We start from the raw sequence: 27,689 nt of genomic DNA, 5'->3' as shown, positions 1-27,689 counted from the left end.
ATTTTTACCCCCAGATCAGGTGTATGAAGCACAGAGGAATTGACTGCTTTTATTCTTAACACATACTGTACTTGTTGTATCTGTCCTAAAATGGCCAAGTAAGTTTGCCTATGAATAAAACGGGAGAGTCTTATTCTAAAAATATAAGTGAAAATAAAAATGAATTGTAAATTAAGTAAAAATATAACGGGTATGCAGAACCAGTGCCAAACAGGAATAATGGGAGAATTGAGAATAAAATAAGCAAGTTACAGTGAAACTAACACTACAAAAACAAAAGGGGCTGTGAGAGGTAACGATAAAATGAGGTATTAAGTAATATGGGATATTGCAATAATATGATGAAAAAACTGTAATATTGCACATGTTGCATATAAATCGTACAATAGCGCATAAACAAGAAAAACAGAATTGTATTGCACTTCTAGTATTACAAATATTGTTTATATTATTATATTTCCTGTATTTATACGCAGGGTTAAGTCAAACCCAACACTCCTTCAAAGGGCAAGGAAGATGAAAGGAATCGTACCTCTTGGTACGATTCCTTTCATCTTCCTTGCCCAGCCTGCGCGCTGTCACGTGTTGTGGACGTGAAGAAGTGTCAGCGGGAGATCACACAAGATATCGACTGAGGGCACAATCTGCAGTGATAAGTCCCTACCGGTGGGAGGCAGCAGTGCGCTAAATAGTGCCGGGAAGAAGAAGAAGAGGAGATCACACGAATGCTACATTTGAAAACTTTGACCGACTCCCTGGTGTTACGCGGACATTAGTGCGCGGCTGTAGCAGCAGCAGCCGCCGTGTTGTGAAGCCATGCGGCGGAGTAAGGCTGAAGTGGACCGGTACGTCTCCTCCGCGCAGAGTTCCTCTCCCTCGCTCAAAGAGGTAAGTCGAGCCGGCGGCTAGCGGTAGCCAGCATGTGTCAGCCTGAACACCCGCTCAAATGAACGCTAGCTTTATTATTATTTTTTTTTTAAATCGTGCTAATACGCGTTGAAACAGTCGCAACGGTCGTGTGTTTGGTGTTAGCTTCATTAGCCGTCCCGCGGCTAGCAGCGCGGATGTGGGGCCAACCGGCAAGTTAGCGCCCCGTCGCGTCCTCTCCTTTTAGAAATGGGCGGCATGGGGTATGAGCTATGCTAGGCGATTAGCCCGTCTTACCGTCACACAGCCAGCTAGCTACAGGCATGTATAACTGACAGCTTCCTGAGTTAGTTATACATGTCCGGAACAACGAAGCCCCTGTTTCCCCTTTTAACCTGCATGTACGCAGCTAACTTGTGTATTTGTCAGTTATATAAGTGGACTGTTTAAAACTCAGTTGCGTACTTGTTAGCATCTATGCGAAGGTAAACTATTACATTTCCTGGCACCACAAACACACCTCCAAAGAAACAATTACTCATAAAGTATTCAACCAGGGACAAGTCAGCAACACTAGCTCGAGTCTGATGGACAACTAGAAGACATCATGTTTAAAGAGCTTGTATTTGTGATCGTATTTATATTCATAGTTTCGAAATAGTTGAGTAAGAAAACACTGATTCATTATTGCTATAACTGTTGTTGCTTCCCTCACACTCTTCTTCAATACTGTCTTTCCACAGAAGCCAACCAAGGGGTTTCTATTTGCTAAATTGTACTTTGAGGCAAAGGAATATGAGCTTGCTAAAAGGTAAGCGCATGCTCGTCTCCCTGGTGTTTACTGGTGTTTATAGTTTCTCAAGAGGTTTCTGTTACATTGACAGATATCTTGCTTGTGCCATCCCTTCCTAGACATGTGTCAGAATATCTCAAAGTCCAGCAGAGGGATCCTAAAGCACACAAATTCCTTGGACATCTCTACGAGAGAGAGGGAGACATCGGCAAGGCTGTAGGATGTTACAAGGTAGGAGAAACATCACTGAGTGCAGAGAAAAGTCTTACCTCCTCCTGAAAGAATGCATTGCATGTTGTGCTTCTTATAGCGAATGGTGTTGCCCAAGTGTTTTAAAATGAGAATAATGAAAGTCTGCCACATACCCTGCCTTTTCAACTTCATTCATTCCAGGGTTTGTTGTTGGAGTTAAAGCATTTGTAAAATGTAAAAAGTAAATAAAATCAAAAGATAACCTGACATTAAAGTCAAGTCAGTGTAATTTATCCCAAAGTCATAAATTGCGTCAGAGTTGTGATGGAAATCTGAAAATATAGAGCAAACAACGAAATTGTCTTTGTATATTTATTAAGAAGAAGCTTTTGCAAAAGGATCGACAGCTCACTGTCAAAGAGTCGATAAGAAAAAAAGACATTATTACCGACTAACAATGAGAGAAATGACCTTGGATGAAGCAGGTGGTTTATGACCCTACATGTCATAGGGAGGGAAGAGCTTACTGGAATGAACAATTTTTTGACTAACTGAAAGAGAGGTTATTTGTGGGGGAAATCTGTTTTTACCGGATGCACAGTGTATGACATTCTTATGCCTTGGACTCCTGACTGTGTTTATTCAATAAGTTGCTCCTCTTTCTTACTGGTCTCTTCAGCCTGCTTCCTCCATGTTTTGGAAGTGTCATGGTCTTTGGATCTATCACATGTCTGCACGCTTTATTAAAAACTGACCTTAAGATGCTTTCACCTCTGTATGTCTGTAGCGGTCGGTGGACTTGAACCCTGCCCAGGGGGACCTGGTGTTGAAGGTGGCTGAGTTACTGGTCAGTCAGGAGGAATTTGACGGCAAAGCAGAATTCTGGGTGGACAAAGCTGCCAAGATGCTGCTGCCAGGAAACCCTGCTGTCTTCAACCTGAAGGTGAGGCTTCTTTTCTTCTGAATCTCTAGTAAGAGCTCTGTTTGACACTGCGTCTGTCAGTCTTCTCATCAACTCAACTAATATCACTCTTTAATTTGTGCCTAGATCACAGCCTTTTGTGCACCTCACACTGTTGTCATTGTCTTAAACTTGGTAACTTTCTATGAACAGGGCTTTCATTATTGTAAACACACGTGGTACCCTCTCTTGTGCATGGGAATGACGGAGGAAAACTTTCTGTCTTCTCCCTCAATATTGATGTTATAGCAAGTTCTGTTTTGCCTGCAAGACAATTTAAAAACTATAAGGATTTTTTTGACATTCCACCGGCACAGCAGGATATTTCATGGTGCTGCCGTTGGCCAATTAGACTATGTTTGACGGGTCAATGTGTTTGTAAGGGAAAGAGGCCCAGACACGGTTACAGACACACACACACTCACTCACAGTGATGTAAAGTGTGCTGCACACAGTGCTACAAGTAAGAAAAACACAAGGCTAAAGGTCTTTTATGTTATTATTAGAAAATTTTAAAAGAGTTGGGTCTGTGGCGGGACAAAGTAAACAAGCAGGCAGCCATAGGTAATAGAAAACACGGAGGCTTCCATTTAACAAAGGTGGAGGGGATGCCATGCTGATTATTTTTGGTTTATTTGTGCCACTTTGTGCAGGAGCGCCTGTTGAGTCGTCAGGGTCAGCAGGGTTGGAACCGGCTGTTTGACCTCCTCCAGGCTGAGCTGGCAGCGAGGCCAGGTGATGCACATGTGAACGTGAAGCTGGTTCAGCTCTTCTGTCAGGATGGTCGACTGGATGAAGCCGTCAAGCATTGCCTCGCTGCTGAGAACAGGGGCTTGCTAAGCCACAGTCTGGACTGGTACACAGTGGTGGTGCGCACACTGCAGGTGAGCATGGACTCAGTGATAGAAGTTCAGTAGTTACAGTATATTTGCTATGGTAGGAGGGCATAGGTGGCTTTTTCAAAGCTTTGTACATAACCTCTAACCTTTTAAACTCCAAAATATTGTTTACAATGGATTATTATATTTTTTCAGGAATATTTGGCTCAGCCCAGTGTTTCTAGTAATGAAAAGTCGTGTCGGCGACTCCAGAAGGAGCTGCTATTGGCCCACTGCAACCTGCTGAGAATCACACTGTCTGAGAGCAGTGTGCAGCCCAGCTGTGACGCACTCAAGAGGTAGGTCATGTTGAGGTCTTGTGGCGTTGTACACACACTGAAAGGATGCCACAGTGAGGAATGTTTTACACCCTGTTATAGAAACACTACACTGGACATTTTACCATTAAAATGTGACGGAAAGTGTTTTAGATTTGATGTGTTAGCCTCAGTTGCTGCCAGCTCTATCATACCAAGTTTGCAGATTGACTCATTAATCTTATCACTGATATGTGATAATTATTTTATACTATAACTTGGTTTAGGTTTGTCATATTTTCACCACCTTCTAGGTGACCCTTGTCGATTCACCATAACAGCAGGAGACTTTGTGCTGTATAATAAACTTGTGCATGTCTATGTGTGCAGTTTTGATCAAGCTATGCAGACACTGAGCAGCATTGCGGGCTGCCACGCAGATGATCTTTGTGAGGTGTTTGTGGAGATGAGAGGTCACCTCTACCTTCATGCTGCAACACTGCTGGTGAAGCTGGCACAGGACCGCCAGCAGACCTGGAGGGATGTCATTGACATGGCTGCACTGTGCTACCTGCTAGCATACCAGGTACTGATGTGCCAGATAAAGCAAATATAGTTAACATGTTAATAAATCTGAAGGATGGTAAAACAGAAAAATGTTACCTGCAGTATTTTACAGGTTATTTTCAGCTTATGGATTTTTGTGTTAATTTAATAATTTAACTCATATACTGGTCCTACCCTAGCAATGCATTCACCTTTAAACAGCTGCCTTTTTCTTTGATAATTTATGCAGGCTTCGTTCTTAAATGTTCTTTGTTTCCATTTGCAGACTTTGTTTGGCAGCCATAGCCAAGAACCTTTTGAAAATAGTCTTTTTTTGTTTGTCCTTCTACCAGGTCTCCAGACCAAAGCCTAAAATGACCAAAAGAGACCAGCCAGCCCCACCGCTTCTAGAGCTGCTGGCCAACGATCGACAGAGTCAGGCTGGACACATGTTGCTCAATCTGAGCACTGATTTATCCAACTTAATCAGAGAGGTCAGTATGGTTAAATAATATCTGACATGTTGAACTCTGTGTTTACAGTCATAAATGATGAAAACCAGACCAACATTAATAATTTCTGCATCATATTCCTCATATCACACAGAGACAGCCTTGTTTATATATTTAGAAGAGACATAATAATAATAATCGTTTAATGTTGTCTGTGTGTAGGTGGTTGAGGTATTTGGAAACCGCAGTGGTCAGGATTCGCTGTTCGAATTGCTATTTGGAACCCAGGCCTCCACTGGATCTTCATTTATTGCCAATGATGACATTCGTACCACCAACACCATGGTTCCAGAGCTCTCTCAACTGGCCAAATGGGACACTGGTACAAAACTTATTACTGGACTGAGTAAATCGGGTCGATTTTTCTCTTGTCTATATTAGTTTTTGATAAATAAATGATTGTCATAAACATTTATATGTATCTTTGCCAGGTTAATTTTGTAATGTGCAAATGATTAATGGACACAAAACTACATTGGGAAATTTAGTAACTTCACAGTAAGTTTAGCTGTGAGTCATGATTTTCTTTCAAATAGACAATATAATAGAAAAGTGTGGTTGTCGTCTATAGATTTACATGATTTAGACAAACACAGTTTACACTGCAGAGCTGATAATACTTGCATCCATCTATAGTTGTTTGAAATATTTTCAGATCATCTCAAAGAGTGGCAAACGTATTTAATTGTTCTGCATACAATGCTGTCGCATTCTGAGTACTCCTATATTTTAAGAACTCTGTTGCCTCTTTTCTAGGCTCCATCCTTCTACATGGTGGTGACCTGCAACATCTGAGCTGGTTGGGGCTACAGTGGACTCTTTTGGCCCAAAGACCAGCACTGAGAGATTGGCTAGCGCAGCTCTTTCCGAGGTTAACCCTGGAAACCTCCAAACTGGACACAAATGCACCAGAGTCCATCTGCCTACTGGACCTGGAGGTAGGACGAACCATGCTAGCTGGTTTGATGGGTTCACATAAAACAAGATGAAGCTTTCTCTAGAGACGTCTACACATAGTTTTTCATTAGCCTCCAATGTTCAAGACATCCAAGAAAATCTGATCTTGCATTAATCCTATTATCAGCATTTACACCAGAGCTTTAAAAAAATCTGAATTCGTAATGCAAAGGGATTTCTTGTCCCAGGATCACAAAGTGTTGAATGAATATGATTCTTAACAAAAAAACATGTTTGCAGTTCAGACTGCAAGGTGGCTTGGAAAGCTTGTGTAGCTGTTACAGGACTAACATTATTCACCATCAAAAGCAACATGCAATTTTAGTTGTAAACAATAAGCCTGCTGTCCTCGTATACAAAAAAAAATAATGGCATTAGATAAAAGGTGTGATTAAAAAAAATTGTCAGCATCAGAGTGTTCAGAAAATGTGGTTCTATGTGCACTTTCAAAATGTTAAAATATCTCCTATGTTTTTCCTCCAGGTGTTTTTATATGGTGTGGTGTTCTGTAGCCACTGTCAATTCCAGGAAACAGCGAAAATCAGCAGTTCATTGAACCAGCAGCAACAACAGCAGCTCTATGAGCCGCGCTGCCTCCCACTTCCTCTCCTTCGCCTCCTGACCACTGACAGACAGAGGGAGTGGTGGGACGCCCTCAACAGCCTTATTCATAAACAGACAGCGTGAGTCTGAAAACCTGAAGATGGTTAAATCATCTTCAAAAATAGAAAAAGTTGTCCCCACATAAAGCAATAAATATGTCATTGGTAACCTTTGTTTACCTTAAGATAAATATTGCTCTAAAGACCCTATATGTTGCACTCATGGCATCATGCGAGCACATGTATTTTGTTATTGGCTTTCAAAGCTTAATTTTTTTGTCTCATAATTTGAACATTGCCAATCCTGCAAAATTTAAACAGTGGAGGTGCCAACTTGTCAGGCTGTCTCATAAAGACATCATTTACTGATGTGACATCTCACGAAAATCATAGAAAGTAAAGGTGAACTTGTGGACAAAGGGATTACATTTACATTGAGGCTATTTGTGTCGGTGTCTAAAAAATCATGAAACAGTACGTATGATCACAAATGTGAAATTTTTGCCAGGGCGGGTGTCTGCAAACATAATAAGTGACACAAAAGGGTAAAAAAAAGGATACTCGTTCATTTTTTGTAAGACTTGAGGACTAAGAATATTCAGTATTTTTGATGATTTTGATAATTGATCTTGCAGCACCGGCATGTCTGGCAAGCGGCGAATGATTGTGCAACATGGACTGAGCACTCTGAGAGCCGGAGAGAAACATGGGCTTCAACCAGCACTGGCCATCCACTGGGCACAGTGTCTCAGCCAGACGGTACACACACACACACACACACACACAAACAGTTAACACAAGCACAGTGAGTGGGAAGCTTGACAACAGAAGTGTCTAGCCAGTAGATGAAGTGTTTGTCACTCTTTTGGTTAGGACTTTAGGTGGGGTTTCTGTGACAGATTAGAAATATGTTGTATTTGTGCTTTAAATAGATTTTAAAGTTTGTTATAGTCATATTAATTCTAAACCACATAGCAACAGATTACTGTATCTGAAATCCTTGTTTTTATTCTGTGTGATTGCTACTGGCCTGCAGTAATATACAAGCACTAGATATATAGGTGTCAGACATTTAGCACAGACAGAAAAATGTCTAACCACTTAGATATGTCAGCACCTTGCCAGATACTAACCAGAGACCCACATGCTTTACACCTGCTCCTTGTCACTCACTCTACAACTGCAAACTTAAAGATATCAAAACAACCATGTATGCTGCTTCTCTCACTGTGTAACTATTTAAATTGTGTAGAATTTGTAACGGAAGGAAATTACTCTATGAAAACTGTATTCTTATTTTTCTTTCCTTAATATTGTCAACACTGCATTAGGCTAATATGACTGTGAACTCGTACTATGACCAAACGGACTACATTGGTCGGAGTGTGCACTACTGGAAAGTCGCCCTCCCACTGTTGGAAAAGATCAAAAACAGACGTGGCATACCCGAACCCCTCGACCCCCTCTTCATGCACTTTCCCTCTAAAGATATTCAGGTTAAAACATTTTCTCAAACTTTATAATAGTGGTTGGAAATGTTAATTTAATGTCTCGCTTTTGTGTGTTTATGAGCAATGAATATGAGTGCTTTACCTTAATAATAGTTTATAATTGATTTATATTTATGATTGTTTTTAATGACCAAATCAATATTGGTTTAACAGGTTTTTTGGTACTAGTCTTAAAGGATTGGGGTTTGATTCCCACTGGTGTCTATCGTGTTGGCTTCCAGTATTTATGTGTATGTCTTTCTCCCGTCTCAGATTTCTTCTGTGAAGGGTTATGAAGAGGAATTCAAGATAGCGTACGCAGCTCTTCTTGAGATTGAGGGCAGGACAGAGGAGGCCATTGCTACCTTGGAAACCATCAATAACATGTCATCCTTCTGGCATTTGGCTCAGGTAAGTCTTTTTTTCCAGATTTATTCAATCAGCTCTCATTCATGACAGCTACTGGCTCAAATGGGGCTCATAAAACATAGATATTGCCCCCACAGTCATAATTATGAATCAAACAGCAACATACAGATTCCAGACATTTTACAAGGATCAGTCCTTTAATATGACATCTGATTGTTAGACCTTTAATTTAATAGTTAGTTAATATGTTTCTGACACCTTTGCTTGTGCATGTCACTGTGATGTGCTTTTCCTTTGCAGATCTACCAGCGGCTCTCAGAGGAGGCCAGCAATGGGGTTGAGGAGACCCAAGACAGGTGCATCACTTTCCTGAGAAAGTTCAGGACCTACCTGTCTAAGATCTACAATGCCAATGCCGACGACATTGAGAAGGTAAGTCTTTTGAACCACGACACATTGTTTACTAATTGAGTCAATGTGGTCGGCACAGGGTATCATCTGGCCTTTCGTTGTAAATGTGAACTCCGTTGCCTATATTTTATGTTCCAGCTGCCTGTGTCCATGGAGGAAGTTGTGGACCTCCTGAATGATGTGAACCAACAGCTGGGGGAGAGTGGAGAGGCCATAGATGAAGAGGAGGAGAAAGAGGAGGGTCAGAGAGGACCAGCGCACTCTAGTCCTGCTCATCCCATAGAAACCAGTGCCACAATATCCCACATTAAGTTTTCCAGTCCTTCTCCAAACAAAAGCATAGTCTCTCCTGCCAAAAGACTGGTAGGTTCAGGTTACTGGTAATACTCCTCATGTCTATTATATTTAAATGTTTCCTTTTAATATCAGTTTCGATTGAAAACACATTTTATGATTTCTTTCCCTTGTCATTCAGATTTCTCCCAAGACGCAACCTCATTGGGTGGAGGACCAGAAAAGTCTCCTTCAGATGCTGTGTCAGCAAGTTGAAGCCCTCAAGGTCTGGATTCAACATATTTTTAAAAAAAAATGTATTCCATGCAACCACACAGAGATTCATACATTACATACATTTTTTTTCAAACTCAAAGCAGTGGAGTGGTGATGAGAATGATATGGTCCTTAATCACTATTCTGTGTTACTTTTAGTGGGGGTTAATTGTTCTGTATGTCTGTATTTAAGTTAAGCCACTTCTCATTAAGCTGCTCGTTTTGCAGAATGAAGTTCATGATCTAAGGCACAACTCTTCAGGGAATGCAGGCTCTCCTCGTCATAAGATGTATGGGGAGAGCTATGGGGCTGAGGGCGTTCAGGATTCTTTTACCCCAGTCCAGTCGTACCATGGTGCCCCCCTAACAGGTAAGAACACTACATGGAAAGATAGCATGTCTAAATATGTATTTACATATTTTTCTTTGCAATTACTGTATTAAAGATTTTGTAAATTAAACATCTATGTAATGTTTCTTTTTCAAGTTGCCACCACAACCCCCTCTGCGTACTACAACCAGTCTCCAGCTTATAACTCTCAGTATCTCCTGCGCACTGCAGTAAATGTAACCCCCACCAAGGTATCATCATCATCTAACAGATTTACATTAACACACTTGCTGAAAGTATATTGAGTGACATTAGATTTTTATTCTCTCTCTCTTCTTTACATAGGGCCCAGTGTACGGTATGAACCGTATGCCACCTCAGCAGCATATGTATGCTTACCAGCCGCCCACTCACACACCTCCATTGCAAACAGCCCCACCCTGCATTTACCCTCCTCAAGAACAAGTCTTTGGTGCCCCTCTGCGATTTGAATCGCCAGCCACAAGCCTTCTTTCACCATACAGTGAAGAATACTATGGCCAGAGTGTAACCCAACAAACCACTAACCCTCCTCTGCCTGAACCTGGCTACTTCACCAAACCATCTGTAGTCCCCGTTCAGCCACCAAAGAGCATAGACGGGAAACCTATGGACTTTGGGAAGCTGTCCTTCAGCCAACAGGCGCCTGCTGAAGCCCCCAAAGTGCCTAGTTTTGGAGCAGGGGCAGTTGCCCAGTCAACACATTCATCTTCGTTCAAATTCAACTCCAACTTTAAATCCAACGATGGCGATTTCACTTTCTCTGCTTCTCAGGCTAAGCACAGTGAAAGTCTGCTTGGTCTCCTTACATCTGACATTCCCACTAAAACGGATGCTGTTCCAGAGAAGCTTTCCGCTCAGGAGCAGCCTACTAGCCAAACAGGCATTTTCACCTTCGGCACCAAAAGTCCGACTAGCTTTTCCTTTGTCGATTCTGCAGAGAGTACCGACACTGCAAGTCTGTTTGGAAAAGTGGACCAGCCGTTTAAATTTGGGGATTCTGACACCGCCAAGCCAGTGTTTGGGTTATCCAGTTACACACCAGAGGCAGAAAAAGCAGCAGAGAGTGACAATGAGAGCACTCATGTTGAGGAGGATGAGGATGGCCCTCATTTTGAACCCATTGTACCTCTTCCTGATAAAGTAGATGTGAAAACGGGTGAGGAAGAGGAGGAGGAGATGTTTTGTAACAGGGCAAAGCTGTATCGCTTTGACACGGAGACAAAAGAGTGGAAGGAGCGAGGTATTGGCAATGTTAAAATCCTAAAACACAGCACTAAGGGGAAAGTCCGCCTCTTAATGAGAAGGGAACAGGTCCTCAAGATCTGTGCCAATCACTACATCAATGCTGATATGCTACTAAAACCGAATGCAGGCTCTGACAAATCCTGGGTCTGGAATGCCATTGATTATGCAGATGAAGAGCCTAAGCCAGAACAGCTGGCCATCCGCTTTAAAACAGCAGATGAGGCATCACTTTTCAGAGCCAAGTTTGAGGAAGCCCAGAAAATTGTCCTTGAATCACCAGAAGAGCAAAGTCAAGTGGAGGAGAAAGAGGAGAGCATCAAAGATTCTCAATCACTGGCAGCCCAATTTGCACTTAAACAAGGTGAATGGGAATGCGATGCGTGCTATGTAAGAAATAAACCCACAGACGTGCGGTGTGTTGCATGTCAAACCGCCAATCCCAATTCTTCATCAAAACCAGACATTCAGGCTGCTGGTGACACCAAACCGAGTCCATTTAGTTTCAAATTTGGGACAGATTCATCAAAACCCAGTAGTTCTGGCTCTACATTTTCTGGATTTGGTGCTTTTGGAGCTTCTATACCCTCTTCATTTACCTTTGGGACCAGTTCCTTAAAACCTGCTGACACAGTAACAAGTGCGTTTGGTTCTGGCTTTGTAGCTCCGTTTGGAAAGAAGCCGGGGCAGTGGGACTGCGACAAATGTTCTGTAAGAAATGAGGCCAATTCAGACACTTGTGTTTCTTGTAATGCTCTAAAAGCCTCAGCTAAAACAACTGCTACAGCAGAAACCACACCACCTGCAGATGCACCTGAAGTGGAGCCCTCTACATGTTCTGTGGGCTCTGGGTTTGGTGCCCAGTTTGGGAAGAAGCCTGGGCAGTGGGATTGTGATATATGCGCAGTAAGAAATGAAGCCTCTGCTAACAAATGTGTAGCTTGTTATAGCCCAAATCCTGCTGCTAAATCAACAGAGGGGCCTCCAGAAGCATCACATCTGCCAGCAGTGTCAGGTTTTGGGTCTGGTTTTGAAAAGAAGGATGAACAGTGGGACTGCGATGTCTGCCTGGTCAGAAATGATGCATCAGCTAATGAATGTGTTTCATGCCACGCCCCAAATGAAACGCCCTCTTTAGAAGCCATGTTTGCCAGGAAGGATGACGAATGGGACTGCGACATTTGTCTAGTGAGAAACAATGGCTCTGCCAATAAGTGTGTGGCTTGTCAGACACCAAACCCCAACGCTAAAAGCACAAGCAGTGCTGCTCCCACAGCCTCCAGCTTCAGCTTTGCCTTTGGATCCAAGAGTTCATCAAGTCAGCCACCTGCAACTGGATTCAAACTGCCGTTTGGAGCTGGCAGCACTTTCCAGTTTGGCCACAACAAAGATAAAAGCTCTGCAGATTCTTTCAAGTTTGAAACTCCTCAGTCTGGATCTAGTAGCACAAGTGCTTCAGGCTTCTCTTTCTCAATGCCTAATGCAGGTGGTGGCTTCAAGTTTGGCATTCAGGATACTGCCTCAACTGATGATCCAACACCTCCATCTGGGTCAGCATCTAGCTTTCTTAAAAGCATAGCTGACAAACATAATGAGAAACAAGATGTGTCTACACCTTCAGAGGACCAAACGGAACAAGACCAAAATCCATTAATTACTGGAAAACCCAATACATTCAGTTTTTCTGACCTGGCACAGTCCTCTGGATCAGACTTCCAGTTAAGCGAGAAAGACACAGAATTTAAAGGTTTCTCTGGGGCCGGTGAGCAGATGTTCTCATCGTTACAGGCAACCCCTACTAAGACGGTTGCCTCTCATGAAGTGGAGGATGACGACATGTATAAAACAGAGGAAAATGACGATATTCAGTTTGAACCAGTGGTTCAGATGCCTGATAAGGTGGATCTGGTGACAGGGGAGGAAGATGAACTGGTTCTTTACTCTCAGCGTGTCAAACTGTTCAGATTTGACACCAGCACCAACACCAGTCAGTGGAAAGAGCGCGGTGTAGGGATACTCAAATTCCTGAAAAACACCACAAATGGCAGACTCAGGGTGCTCATGAGAAGAGAGCAGGTGCTGAAGGTGTGCGCCAACCACTGGATCACCACCACCATGAATCTTAAGCCCTTGGCAGGGTCAGATAAAGCATGGATGTGGCTGGCCAATGACTTTGCTGAGGGAGATGCTAGACTTGAACAGTTAGCTGCCAAGTTTAAAACCACAGAGCTGGCTGAGGAGTTTAAAGTGAAGTTTGATGAGTGTCAGAGGCTTCTTTTGGACATCCCCTTGCAAACCCCCCACAAGCTGGTTGACACAGGCCGGACAGCGCATCTCATTCAGAAAGCAGAGGAAATGAAGTCTGGTTTGAAAGACCTGAAATTCTTTTTGACAGATGAGAAAACAAAGATCAAAGATGATGACAAACAGGGAGATATAACATCCAGCAATGTTTCAAGCCTTGTAATCAAGGGTCACGGTGAAACCACTGGTCCCACCTTGGAGTGGGATAACTACGACCTACGAGAAGATGCTTTAGATGATACTGCTGACACATCAGTCTATGCCTCTCCCATCACTAGTAGCCCCTTGAGAAAGAACCTGTTCCGCTTTGGAGAATCCACTAGTGGGTTCAGCTTCAGCTTCCAACCTGGCATCAGCCCGTCCAAGTCTCCTGCTAAGCCTAACCAGAGCAGAACGTCAGAGGGTACTGACGATGAGCAGGATGTAACCCAGGATGAGGAGAGGGATGGCCAGTACTTTGAGCCTGTAGTCCCCTTGCCTGATCTGGTGGATATTTCAACAGGAGAGGAAAATGAGCAGGTGGTCTTCAGTCACAGGGCCAAACTGTATCGCTACGATAAGGAGCTGGGTCAGTGGAAGGAGAGGGGAATCGGGGACCTCAAGATCTTGCAGAATTTTACCACCAAACAAGTGAGGTTGATAATGAGGAGAGACCAGGTACTTAAGATATGTGCCAACCACTGGATATCAGCAGCCATGAAGCTGGAGCCTATGAAAGGCGCTGAGAAGGCCTGGGTGTGGAGTGCCATGGACTTTGCTGAAGAAGGAGAGGGTACTATTGAGCAGTTGGCTGTGAGGTTCAAGCTGCAGGATACTGCAAACGCATTCAAACAAGTCTTTGAAGATGCCAAGGTCGCTCAAGAAAATGAGGAACTTATGACTCCAGTGACCTCTGTAGTTCCCACATCTCCGGACACTGCATCTGCAGGATCTACAAAGACTGCAACAGCTGTATGTGGGAAGGCAGCCATCGCTGTTCTAGAGGAGACCACAAAAGAACGTACAGAGCTTTTCCCCGACATTAAGCCATGTTCACCCAGTTCTCCGGGTCCAGGCAACTCCTCAAAGACGGTGGTGTCTCCTCCTAAGTTTGTCTTTGGCACTGATAGCCTTCAGAAGATTTTTGGCTCCCCGAGATCTCCCTCTGAGGGTGAGGAATCTGCATCCGGTCTGAAAGCTAAAGATGCTGGACATCCTTCACCTGCATCACCTGCATTCAAAGTCCCAGAGAAAGGTAAAAAAATCAAAACAAAAAACGCTCTAAATACATGTTCGATATTTTCCTGTTTTTCAGTTTTTGAACAGGTTCAGGTCTGTTGTTGATCATTTTATTTTTACTTCATTGTCTTGTTCCATCTCCATCTCATTGCTCCATCATCTTTGTGATTGACTCAGCCAAGCCCCCAGTCTGTTTTTACTAGGACAGAAATTGTATTAATATCTGATTTCCCATTTCAACCACTTTTTATGCTGTTATTTAATTTTACTGAAGATATACCTCCATCTTAAAATTATACACTTAATCAACAATAGGTTTTTGCTAAATATGTTTCACTCACCCGTAGTAATATTTTTTTAAAACCCACATTTTTGTATTATTTAGTCAACACACGCTCTTGGTATTTCAGATTTTCATTTGAACACTTTTGGCCTTGTTTTATGATTTATGCTACCAAGCTCACGATTAGTTTCTCTTCGCCCAACAACCCATCATCCCTTAGGGCTGGATTTTAGGCTTTTCAAAGATAACCCAATGGCTTTTTGGACCAGCACATCAACCACCCAATTTGAACCCCCAGGTACTCTAATCACTGTAGTGTGTGTTAACACCGCAGCTGTCACCTGGCTGGCCCTTACTACCAGAAACAATATAACCTAGATGCACGGAGTGGAAAAAACAGTGAAGCTAATGTGTTGCATGTCCAGTGTGTGGAGGTGCAGTTTTTACTGAACAATGGATTTTAATAATACCTTAGCATGTGTCTCGTACCGGAGATGATGGGAGAGAAATGACATGCAGTTAGGTCATTTTATAGAGTTTTTTTTTATATATATATATTTAGTAGTAGATTAAGTTCAATAAACAAGGAGTCTGTTTAACTTTGATGAATGATGATTCAGAATTATCATGTCTGATCATTTCATATGGCTGTCGTGCACAACATTTTTCACATTGTGTTTCACAGTTCCCATGTCTAAATTATTTTAAAGTTCAATTAATCTAAAATCTTTCAATTTAGTCTTTGCTGTATTTATTCTACCTACTAAAAACCAAATGTCATTGTGTTTAGTTCAACCTTTTCTCATCTGAAGGACGATCACAGATCTCATACTGGACTTCAGTCCGTAGCGGTGTTGAGCTTTTTCAATTATTCTAAAATTGGTAATAATTGACCAGTTGATTAAATGTTAGCCAGAACAGACTAGAGTTTTGAATCCCAACAGCACACTTATCCGTTACACTTGATATCTATTGAAAGGCGAGCTGAGAAGATTCCACACAGAGTGTTCCCTCACAGAGGAATGCACTGTGCAAACATCACTCACTCCATTTTTAGTGCAGGATGTGTAGCAACAGTGTGAAATGTAATTCCCTGTCTCTAGTCTAGCTTCTGACATTTATGCAATTAACAACTGGTGTAGTCAGTAAAGTGAAAATGGAGACATGCTTACATAATCTGTTCTTAATACAGGTCTCACACATGTGTAAATCAAACGCATGTTATTCCGTTTTGCTGAGCATGACGTATTTGTGTGTGTGAACTAACACCTGTGGTTCTAAAGGGAATTAAGTGGAGGCGGATTAATTTCTGCTGATCTTCTGAACAGTACCTTCCCAGCCTGACTGTCTTGTTCTACCTCTATCGTATCTGTGTCATAGGGCCCTCACAGGCAGAAGAAGGTGGTGCAGGGTCGGATGAGGACTCAGAAGTAGAGATCTTGTATGTCAGGGAACCCACTGCTGAACAGGCTGCTTTAGCCAGGGAGCTCCTGCTGCCACTCACCTTCTTCTGCTACCAGAACGAACCAGGATACGTCAGCGATGATCAAACTGATGGTGAGGCCAAAAGAGTCTGAAAATAGTATAAAAGGGTGACTTGTACACAGTAGTTGAATAAATTGACTAGTCACTATACATTTTTGCATTTGTTTTCAAGTTGCTACTATTTCATTACAAATGGTAACTTTAGCCAAACAATATAAAGTTAATTAATAAGTGTAATTAAAATGGACCCTCCTGTGTCTGTTTCATTGGCCAAGTCTGTAGGAGTGAAGTGGGAACAGTGAAATCAACATATCTTCCTCATTAGCAGATTAAAATGTAATTAATGCAAAAATACTGTTAATTCTGAATTTTCAGACGAGGACTTTGAGTCCGCAGTAAAAGCCTTGAATGGAAAGCTCTACCCCGATGCTCCTGAGAAAGGGGCCTCAGCGTGTAGCGATGGTATGTATCTTAATCCTCTCACAGTCATGTTCTGTAATGTCCAGTAAATCATAATAATTATAACTGTTGGTTCCATTCTCCAGCCCTTATCTTGAGTGTGCCGCCTTCAGAGCCAGACTGCCAGGTGGTGTGGGAGAAGAAGCCGACGCCGCAGGAAGAGGAGAAGGCCAAAAGCCTCTTGCTTCCACCCACTTTCTTCTGCGGCCTGAGCACCACAGACAGTGATACAGACCACGACAAGACGGAGGACTTCGAGACAGAAGTCCGCAAGGCACAGCGAGAACTGGTTAATGATGCAGCACATTGAAAGGGCACTGAATCTTGTAGAGATACAATTTCAGATCAAATATGCATATAAGCAGACAGTATCTAAGTACCAGGGATGTTCTGATCAAGTTTCTTTCAGCATGATCAGATTCCTTTTAATACAGAGTATCTATATATAGATATATATATATCTATATATAGTATATAACTAGTCCAATCCAATAATGAATTGATGACTGAATAACCTGTCACTGTGATACATATAAATAACGCTCATGTAGGCCACATAATCTCACATATCTTATTTCTTACAAGCCTATTGACTGTATTTGTTATCCCTGTCCCTCGTACCAGGATGCCCAGTTAAATACAGGAGCAGAAGCCCCCAGCAGCTCTGCAGTTGCCCCAGAAGAGCAGACACCAGCTCCGTCATCCAGCAGCTCAGACACTGCAGGCAACACGTCTACGCCACAGGAGCCGACCCCGGAGCAGCCAGTGGAGACTTGTAGTCAAGTTCCCAGCAGCAGCATCAGCAGCAGCAGCTGTCCCATCGACCTGTCAACAAAGAAGAGCTCAGAGCCGGAGTCCAACACTGAGGCAACAGTTTCTACCACTTCTACTACAACTGGTCAAGGTACAGAGCACTTTCTGCTTTTCACTACAACTAACTACCTTTGATAATCTTACATTTTGGGTGTGGTGTACTAAATATAAGGAGCAGCTGACTTATGCCACGTTCAGACCAAGCGACTTTTCGAGTCATTGGATCGCTGTGCAGTTCACACAACACAACTTACCCTTTTGTGTGATCAGGAGTCTTGCAGTCGTTATGAGTTCATACTACTCAACTGACTAGCGATAGGAGGTCATACACGATTGCTCACCAGTAGAAACCCCTGACTAGTATGTCTGGTCTCCAAACTGTATACCGTGCCAAACCTGTCCTGCACTGGGGTTGTGTTGGCGAGCCTCTGGAATCGTACCTTTGAGAGTTCACAAATGGCAATTGGACCTTTGTCGGCGAGTTCCAAAATATGTCTGAGAAATCTTCCTACAAATCATGTAGTCTGAACTAAACATCACTCACAATGTCCCCGGCAGTTTAAGAAACAACCATCTTCACAAGATTCATCTCTGATGTTTCTGTGTCATTTTAAGTTACATACATGTAGCCATTGATTTACTGGTGTCTGGATGTGTTTGCCTCTTCATCAGCAGTGTACAGCACAGTGTGGAACCACTACACATGATGATGCTAATAATTCATCTTCTTCGTTCTGTTCAGCTCAGATGTCGATGAGTTTCCCCCCTAATTTCTAATCTGGTTTATTCTGAAAAGTGTTCAGAAAGAACAGATAAAATGCTACTTACACATTCATTCATTTATAATAACCTCAGAATAAAGATCACAGTAGCTGTTTTTCACATACTTTTGATACTTATGATTGATTAATGTTAACTTTGTTCTCCCACCTCAGACCTCTCCAGCTTTGGCTTCAAAGATGTTAGTGGCTTCTCATTTGCTGACTTGGCCCAAACGACAGAAGGTTATTCATTTGGATCTACAGGTTGGCTTCTGATTTGCCTCTTTTTAACATTGTATCTACCAAGGTATCGCCACAACGAAATAATATTTCACTACGTATTTAATGTTTTGTCTTTCTCGCAGACTCCAACTTCTCGTGGGCAAATGCTGGAGCGACAGTGTTTGGGTGTGCAGTGCCCTCAGCACCAAAAAATACTGGAGAAGAGGGGGGCACTGATGATGAGTCTTCAAACAATGTGGACATTCATTTTGAACCAATAGTGTCTCTACCAGAGGTAGTTTAAAATGCTGACTTTCAATATTTGATCTACTTTTAATTTTTTTACTGACTGAGGACCACAGCTCACGATGTAACTGTGTCTCTCAGGTGGAGACCAAATCTGGAGAGGAGGACGAGGAAATTCTGTTTAAGGAGCGTGCCAAGCTGTACCGATGGGACCGGGACCTCAGTCAGTGGAAAGAGCGCGGAGTAGGTGACCTCAAGATCCTCTTCCACCCGTCCAAACATTTCTACCGAATCCTGATGCGGCGAGAGCAAGTTCTGAGGGTTTGTGCAAACCACAACATCACTGAGGTGATGGAGCTCAAACCTATGAACGCCTCGGCTAACTCGCTGATATGGACCGCTACCGACTACTCAGGTACACATGCTGCGGATGTGATGTCAGTTTCTGCACTTATGACACCAATGTTCACTTCAGGCTGATGTAGATTAGCTAGATTCAACACCAGGGGGGGTGTACTTGCTTTATTACCGTGGTGAGAAAAAAAGCCCTACACTGGTGTGATATCTTCTGTTCTCATGTTCAGAGCAGCTTGGATCACAGCAAACCCACATTCAGCTCCATGTTTTTTCCTAATATGTGATTCTAATTGTTACCTCTTTATCTCTGTATATTTCTTTTCCATGAATATTTTAAACAGGTTTTGTACAGATGCAGATCTGACAAAAGGTTTCTGAAGGCAGTAATTGGCCAAAAATGCCCATTATTAAAAATTGCTTTGTGCCAACATACATTTTCAGCTGTAATCTTGACGGACTCTTGTCATTTTTCCAGATGGCGATGGTGAAGTAGAGCAGCTGGCGGCCAAGTTCAAAACCCCCGAGATAGCAGAATCATTCAAGAAGACATTCTGCGAGTGTCAGAACCGAATAGGCCAGAGCGGCAGCGATGACTCGTCTGTCTTGTCGCCACAGATGTCTAGAATTCAAGAGCACTCCAGAGACAGTAACCCACAGGTGTTCTTCAAAGTGTCAGCCGGCGACCAAACACTGGGCACCATCACCATAGAGCTTTTCTCCCATATTGTGCCCAAGACGGCAGAAAACTTCAAGGTTCTCTGTACCGGGGAGAAAGGCTTCGGACTGCGGAACTCCGTCTTCCACAGAGTCATACCGGACTTCATGTGTCAGGTGAGGAGATGACTGAACTTGTGCAGAGCTGCATTTCTTGATGAGCATGATGTGGTTAGAGCTGACAAACCTACGCTCTCCTCTCACTGAGTGATGTTTGCTCACTGGTGTTGACTCAACACATCTGTAATGATAGCCCTGACTACAGTACTTACAGCCCAACTGTAACTGAGTCTGTTTTAATCATTCATCTGTTTGGGCCAATGCCTCAAATCTCATGTGCACGGTTATCGTCAAGTTTGGTTTGAATATCAAATTTACACAAACGGTAAAATAAATCAGTGTTTCATCTAATTGTAGTTCAGTAGTTGTTGTACAACTATTATTTTTCCATTTGTATTGAATCAAAAATGCTTCCTGTCATAACTCCCCAGGCTTTGCGTCACAATAATTTGTTCAGTATGACTCACTGGTTTATTTTTATGTTTTTCAGTAAGAAAACAAGAGACCTGATGGGACTTAAAGACCCTGGTTTTCATTTATTTTTGTTACAAAACTCCTGGGTCATATTGCTCATGAAGCAGCCTTACAACTATATCATGGAATGTGATATAGTAAATATGGCAGATGAATGTGTTTCAATGATGTGATTATTTGACTAACTAAGTTACTGGAATGGCGCCTACACCTCGGCCAAGGCCCAACGTGCACTCTTCCTACAGCCCTGGATATCACGGTTGCCAATTTCTTAACTAATTTCCAAACTCTCAGACCCGTGTCTGTCAAATGTGCATAAAATTAGTAGATACTTGTGAAATAATGCTGATTTTGAGACATTTCCTACTTTTCAATTGCTTGTGCTGTGAAAATCACCCATTGGGGGTTTTCATTGGCTTTCATTGAGCTTCACCAAATTCTACACAATCATTGATACTCGCCACCTAAATATGCCAGATTTATTTTTTCACACCTTAATCCATGATTTATTCCTTGAGAAATTAACGACAAATGCTGAAAAATGCCCAATCTCACAAAAGTTCCTGGATCTGCCTCTTAATCCGAATTTACTCCATTTAAATTGGGACCATTATCGCATCTTTCCACCAAGTTTCGTGTGAATCTGTGAAGCTGCTTTCGTGTAACATCATTAACAAAACCACATTGGTCTCTTAGGGTGGTGACATCACAAAAGGTGACGGCACGGGAGGCAAGTCCATCTACGGCAGCAAGTTTGAGGATGAGAACTTCGACGTTCGGCATACGGGCCCAGGAATCCTGTCAATGGCCAACTGTGGGCGCGACACCAACAACTCCCAGTTCTTCATCACGCTGAAGAAAGCCGAGCACCTGGACTTCAAACACGTGGTTTTTGGTTGGGTGCGGGACGGCATGGACGTGGTGCAGCAGATGGGGGAGCTGGGCACGAAGGGAGGCGTGCCCACGAAGAAGCTGGTCATCACAGACTGTGGACAGCTGTAGTTTTTTTTTAATGTTCAGTTCAGGTTATAAAGTCGAGGTCATACAGGACTTTGGAAAACGATGTGTTCCCAGTGTCATTCTCTCCTGCTAAAACCCAAACCACGCTCATCACAGGACGACTGGTCAACACCTGACTCCAGTAGCCTTGAACTAAAAATGATTTTTGCTTTAGACAAAAATAATTTCTATTACCTTGGTGTCGTACTATGTGGGTGCAGACTTGTTTCTGTGTTGCACTTGCATCTTTATCATCATCTGTCAATAAATACTCCATAATTTGTTTATTTTGTGTTTAATTGTACATGAATTAATTGTTTGAGTATGCTGGTTGTCTTCATAGGCTCCACTCTAGTATTTTAAGTCTTTACTTTCAAGGGCTTTTATTTGAATACACACATTGGTTTTTAACCGGGCTCCTGCCTCCTCTACGAATGCTGCCCTGAGTACTTTTGACGGTAGGGCGCCCCCCACAGGTGAAACTCCACTTGATACTTTCCTACATACACTATAAACTGGAGTCGTCTCGCGATGCTACTGGATGATGACGTCACATCTGGTATGGAGTTTTACAAAGGTGATCACAATAAACATAAAAATGGTTTCTGTTGTACTAAACAATCGAACACTGACAAGAGAAATAAAGTTACTCTACAGGTAACATGGCTGTTGATGTGAACGGTTTTATTTGAAATGTTTACAAATTAGTCCAGTCACTTTGAAGTACGACCACTGTTTGTTCACAACTCTGCTCAAACGGACACACTAAGAGACCTGGTAAGTTTTTAAACTTTATTTAAATCTATTACGCTCTTGGTCAGACTGCTTTTTTCCTGTTCATGTTTTGTATGAAGCTCAAATACATTTTCTTATATTGAAACTAAAAACCTTCGATGACCGTGGGGATATGTCTGTCGCATGTCAACGTCGGGTAAAAGATGACACCTAGATTTCAAACTTAATAAAGTGAGGCACTAGGGGCCATGAACTATTCTCTAAACCCTGGATGTGGAGAGAGGGACCAAACAAGACCACATGGGTTTAGTTAAAATCAGGAAGACTTTCTCTGTCTTATTCATTCACACTTCTCACTCTTCCCTCTTTTGGATGTTAACAGTAAACCAATCATGTCGTTGTCAAACTTTGAATCTGTTCTCTGTCATTTCAGTATTTTGCCGTGACCCAATCACGTCCAGGCTCCATGTCCAGAGCCCTGGTCTTCAGGTCCTCAGCAGTTTCTCTGTTCCATCAACCACCACCAGTGAGTTTGTCCATTCTTCACATGAAGTCTCCTCACTGAACTGTCTTCCAATAAACGGCTCATTAAATGAAAATAGCACATGTATAATTATTAATATAATGAAACAAAGCTGATTCTGCTGCAAAAAATGTGCATCTTTCAAAATAAAGTGTAATGAGAAATACTATGAATATTACTTTAAAGAATGAATGTGGAGAGGAGCTGGTTCAGCTTGGAAGAAACACAATATTCATTTCATTGAAAAAATAATTCATTGATAGTGGCTCTCAAGTGGAGGCCAGTGAAGTTTCCAGAATCATCCTATAAAATTCAAATATGGATCTTTTTGTTTTGGTCGAAAAATACAAATCTCTTTACTGCCTGAATGTGTTTCCACAATAATGTTTTGTTATCTAAACAGTGTTAATTTTAAGGTCAAATAAATAAATTAAATAAACCTGATCAAACTGACAAGTGTTTAGAGTGTGTGAGACGCTCCATGTTTAAATTCCAGCAGGTTTCTCTCAGGTTTCTCTCTGTGATTCACTGTAAACACAGTTAAATGCTGTTGCCACGGTTGCCATAGTAACACTACTAGAAATGTGCACCGGGACAGGGAAAAGGGTTTCGAGCAGCGTTGCTCTTCGGTCTTTGATTTCCTCTGATTCACTGCTGCAGCTGAAACGTTTCGACAGGAGATGATGTCTTTATTTTCTGAAATACACACGAAAACACTCACAAACTCACTCATGTTCCTGTTGTTCTCACTGAAGCCACAAGAGGGGAAAAAACCCTCCGACTGTCAACTACAGCTGCTGCCTGACCAATAAATTACTGCTGTTTTACATCCGTGAACTGATCAAACTGCAGATTCTTCCCTTCACCACCATCTGTAAAGGAATATTGTTGGATTCAGCATCGCAACATTTCCACAGAACTTTTTTATCCTTGTGAGGTTTTGTTTTGACATTTTCCACTGATTTCCTAGATAATAATTCACCTTAGAAGCAACAGTTTTCTATATCTTCACTAGTTTTAGAACTTTGTCCACATGACAGATTTGGTGCAGAATTGAACTGTTGAGTCTTGGCAGAGGTCTGAGCTCCACTGTGTGTCACTCTACTTTTCTAAATCATTACATCATACAAACTGAGTGCACGTAATGAAAGGAGGATTATTATTTTTTTCACTAAAAACATGATTGTCATTATCTCCACTTGTGCTTCTGCTGTGATAAAAGCCCTGTTCTGCTGAAGTGTGACTGTTCAGGGAAATAAAAGTAGGACAGATGTGAAGGTTCAGTGACATTTATTCAGGAAGCAAAAGAAAAGTTCAGCACAGAACAGATTTTCAGTCACATTAATGTTCCCACATACAAATTAAATATAATGTAACAGTCCACCCAGCGGCCTGCTCAGACACAAAATGTCTATAGAATTATACAACATACAAAAAAGATTACTAAACATTCATCCTGGGATTATGAAAAAGGAAAATGTCACTGTTTTTGCCTTCTACATTTTATATCTGCATTTTTATATTATTATTCCACACAGCAACTGATTGCACATTCCTCAACTGCCAAGAAACTTCAAAACACACATTCTAGCTGCATGTCTGATAAAGAGGATTTACGTTTGGAAGTCCCTGAATTCCTCATCAACCTCTCGTAGCAGGTGGTGTCAGACTGAGGTTCCTCCTGGAACTAGGAGGCCTCCGTCTCCTCTTCCTCGGCCGACTGGTAGTGTCGGTACTCCGGCTTCAGCTCCCAGGTGCTTTTGTGAGCTCCCTTGCTGTTGTACGTCCCAATTTCCCTCATGATCTCTTTCAGGTACGTCTGAGAGGAGAGAATTTAATTACAAAAATGTCAAAAGCACATATTCCCTGAACGTGTTGAGCTGTTTTAAATTTCCCTGTGACTCTGCTTGTGTTCACCCACCCGACTACTTCACATTTACATCTGCACAGACCCTTTGTTTCTTAGTTTGGTTTTAATGAACATGAATGAATGTGGAAGACAATTCTGTCATTACAAGAAGAGCAGACAACTCAGTCGTGCCATTTGTGAGAGACTATACTCTCTAACGACCACCAGGTGCCTCTGTTGAGCTTACGGAGACCAGCCGGCTCTGCCTAATGAATAAGAGCGCTCGGCGTTTCAAGACTTTTCATAATGGACAATTCTGTTACTTTAGTTTGGTTAATTTGAGTGTTAGCCAAGTGCTTCAGGAGAGAAGTGGTGGCGTGGAGTGTTTTGCAGCGTTTGACTCCTACTCAGCCGTTACGCAATCAGATGCAATCAGGGAGGGAGAGGAGGACCTCGAGGTCTCATCAGCACCTACACATCGCTGTTCTCCGCAAGCTGGAACCAATCCACGGCACCGTATTGATTTATCTCTGTGTGTGTGTGAGTGTGAGTGTGTTGGCCCAAAATTCAGCCACAACAGATAGTGTGAGCAGGCATGAACATCATGCCGTGGGCGTTTTGTTCAAATTTAACAAAGCAAGGTGGATAGTGGGCAGGTGTATTGTTTTTATTTTTTGTTCTGTTGTGTGTGTGTGTTTTGTGAATGTGTGTGTGTGCTGCTCACTCACCACAGGTTGTCTGGTGATGTCCACCAGGTCCTTAATGTTGTAATACTGGTGCCTCTCGAAGGCAGAGAAGAGCATGTCCAACACGACCTGTCGCTCTGCTCTCACCATCTTCCCCTCCGTCTTCTTCTTCTTCTCATACTCCAACTGAGAATAAACAGGTTTGTGGGTTCAGTCGATATTTATGTCTGTGGATATGACTACATGTGAAGTTATGACTCCAACGCTCATTCCTTCCCATGAAATAAGTATTTAGTTAATATCATGTTCATAAATTGGCTTTTATATTTTATTTTTTGACGAAGTGGACTTAATTGTTGGGACTGTAAAAAGTTGAGTAAAATCTCTGAGGTTAACGTTGAGATATCCTGACTTTTAGTTTAAGAACTGGATCCTACGTTTCCTATGAGGCCTTGTTGAGGCTCAAGTCCTTCAAACTCCACCTCCACTTTGTTACACAAGCTTTTCTTTCTGCTGAAAACAAGTGGTCCCCAAGGCCGGCCACAGAAACCATGAAGGCATCACTATGATGTTATCAATGTTGTTTTTTCTTCCTTTCCAAACCACGGCAATCTTTATTAAGACTGTAAGTAAGGCCTGTTTTCATTATTGATTAATCTGCTCTTTATTTTGTCAACTAATTTATTCATAGTTGTTTTGTAGAGGAGAAAAAGAAGAGGTGGAAAAATACAAAGAAACTGAAATTGATGTGGAAAAACTGAAGGGCCCTTTTGGATAAAAATTAAAAACATGGGGACGTGCAGAAGCTAAAACAGCTTTTATGCCACTGATGGTGCAGAAGGATCACATTTTATTAAACAACACTGTGCAGGAGGTGATTCAGACAGTTGTGTGACATCTAACACACAGAATATGAGGCCTGTAGACCTGCTGCCGGCCTTGGTGGAGTTAAAGACCGACGCCGGATGGCCGACTAATCGACCGACTTGACCATCCACAGTACGGTGAGAAACCTGAACACATAGAAACTACTGTTGAACTGGGACACGGACACTTCTCTTCCTGTTTACTTTCCTGAGTTGTTGAGAAAATATCTTTTTGTTGTGTTTGTGTTTCTTATGGTTGAGACTGAAACGGACTTTCTACATACACAGACTGAAATCTGGACGCTGACACTGTGGGGCACAAAAAGGTCTTGAAATTACAATATTACCGCTTATCGCCATTGGGACAATATATCCTCCAACAAAAATAGTTATCGTGTCCGGCCTTCTGCACTAGTTTCATGATAAGTTACCAACCACCTGCAGATGTTAGAGACACATCATCACTTGTGTACCTGGTGTTTTGGCCTCACAAGAACTGACCTAATTCTCCTAATAACCCTAAAAATCAAGTCTTAACCCGCCAACAGTTCTTTGAAACAGTGAGGACCAGACAAAACGTCCACACTCTGTCAGGTCCTCACAAAGCTAAATACAAACACACTGCTGTTAATAGTACTCACATTGAAATCGTGGTTGGCCACAGGCTTGAAGACAGTGGTGATGGCTTTATCGAGCTGCTGTGATAAACGCTGAGGCTTGGTGGACTCTTTGAGCTGCAACCTGACACACACACACACACACACACACACACACACACACACACACACACACACACACACACACACACACACACACACACACACACACACACACACACACACACACACACACACACACACACACACACACACACACACACACACACACTTTGCCATCATGTCTGTGATCTACATGATTCATGATTCACACAGACAGATGTGCCTGTTGCCACGGTTGCCTCAGAGCATCTGTCTGCATCCTGAGGTTAAACTAACATCTTTCTATTGTCAGCTGCTTTCTATTTATTTTCTGTCGACTGTCATTCATCTTGACCGGGCTCATTGAACAAATGATTTAGATCAATGGTCGGATACAAGAGTAGAGATCATGTTAGTAAAGCTGTTAGTGGTGATGCATTAGAGACAATTGCTTTTTTCTCTTGTTTATATGTAGATGAGTCATATTTCATCCTCCATATTGTATGTGAATTAACTAAATCTAAACTGATCATATTCATTAATAAAACACACATGTCTCAAGTTAACACATACATATGATTTGAATTATGTATCTTCAAGGATGTTCAGATTAGAATTCTGGGAATGAATTCTGATGATTCATATACTCACTACATCTACAATACAAACCTGTGGTGAGGTTTCTATTAAAACTTAAGGTTTTCTCACACACAGGCTTGCGTAGCTATCCTTATAAGGAATTCACATTGACTTTCATTCATTGTAGACAGCCTGGGGCAGCGTAGTTTGTCTCCCAAACTTAACCATGACCTCAGAAATAAAGTTTTGCTTAATTGGGATTGGGCCTTGGTCCCCATGAGGTCTATTAACCTAAACCTAACCCGACCTCGCTTAATTTATTTAACCAATCCTGATTTTTACAAGGCAATCTATTTGTA

At 42.2% G+C, this 27,689-nt stretch overlaps 2 protein-coding genes across 6 annotated transcripts in view; one reads left to right on the top strand and one right to left on the bottom strand.

The window, feature by feature from the left end:
- Positions 1 to 617: 617 nt before the first annotated feature.
- ranbp2 (RAN binding protein 2) lies at positions 618 to 21,679 on the top strand. Of its 4 annotated transcripts, none has more exons than XM_035175366.2 (30): positions 618 to 888; positions 1,611 to 1,678; positions 1,780 to 1,891; positions 2,640 to 2,795; positions 3,467 to 3,697; positions 3,848 to 3,990; positions 4,339 to 4,534; positions 4,848 to 4,988; positions 5,169 to 5,328; positions 5,763 to 5,944; positions 6,447 to 6,646; positions 7,201 to 7,324; positions 7,897 to 8,061; positions 8,329 to 8,466; positions 8,725 to 8,856; positions 8,974 to 9,198; positions 9,311 to 9,394; positions 9,613 to 9,754; positions 9,872 to 9,966; positions 10,061 to 14,537; positions 15,025 to 15,102; positions 16,185 to 16,361; positions 16,665 to 16,751; positions 16,835 to 17,013; positions 17,373 to 17,652; positions 18,497 to 18,586; positions 18,688 to 18,839; positions 18,932 to 19,205; positions 19,623 to 19,978; positions 21,092 to 21,679. In XM_035175366.2, exons 1-30 carry the CDS (start codon positions 817 to 819, stop codon positions 21,395 to 21,397), a joined length of 9,222 nt encoding a protein of 3,073 aa, XP_035031257.2. In that variant the 5' UTR covers positions 618 to 816; the 3' UTR covers positions 21,398 to 21,679. The 4 variants fall into 4 exon arrangements, with proteins under 4 accessions (XP_035031257.2, XP_035031256.2, XP_035031254.2 ...); XM_035175365.2 differs by having other exon boundaries at positions 16,835 to 17,022; XM_035175363.2 differs by having other exon boundaries at positions 619 to 888; positions 16,835 to 17,037.
- Positions 21,680 to 23,925: 2,246 nt separating this feature from the next.
- The window catches only part of LOC118120500 (general transcription factor IIF subunit 2), a 33,700-nt gene continuing 29,936 nt past the window's right edge, over positions 23,926 to 27,689 (bottom strand). For both annotated transcript variants that reach the window (XM_035175504.1, XM_035175505.1), the window contains exons 6-8: positions 26,695 to 26,794; positions 25,230 to 25,373; positions 23,926 to 24,471 (exon numbers count right to left, since the gene is read on the bottom strand). In XM_035175504.1, coding sequence (XP_035031395.1) covers positions 24,340 to 24,471; positions 25,230 to 25,373; positions 26,695 to 26,794 — 376 coding nt within the window. In that variant the 3' untranslated portion in view covers positions 23,926 to 24,339. The remainder of the gene's footprint in view (positions 24,472 to 25,229; positions 25,374 to 26,694; positions 26,795 to 27,689) is intronic.

The sequence above is a fragment of the Hippoglossus stenolepis genome, chromosome 13 (assembly GCF_022539355.2).
Source record: "Hippoglossus stenolepis isolate QCI-W04-F060 chromosome 13, HSTE1.2, whole genome shotgun sequence".
NCBI lineage: Eukaryota > Metazoa > Chordata > Actinopteri > Pleuronectiformes > Pleuronectidae > Hippoglossus > Hippoglossus stenolepis.
This window is presented reverse-complemented; position numbering and strand designations above follow the sequence as displayed.

What these genes read in the sequence shown, in the direction of transcription:
- ranbp2 (XM_035175363.2), top strand. Translation starts at nt 817, where the DNA reads ATGCGGCGGAGTAAGGCTGAAGTGGACCGGTACGTCTCCTCCGCGCAG. An exon ending in GCTACCTGCTAGCATACCAG is followed by an intron (nt 4,535 to 4,847) that starts GTACTGATGTGC and finishes TCCTTCTACCAG; the next exon opens with GTCTCCAGACCAAAGCCTAA. An exon ending in TTCCCTCTAAAGATATTCAG is followed by an intron (nt 8,062 to 8,328) that starts GTTAAAACATTT and finishes CTCCCGTCTCAG; the next exon opens with ATTTCTTCTGTGAAGGGTTA.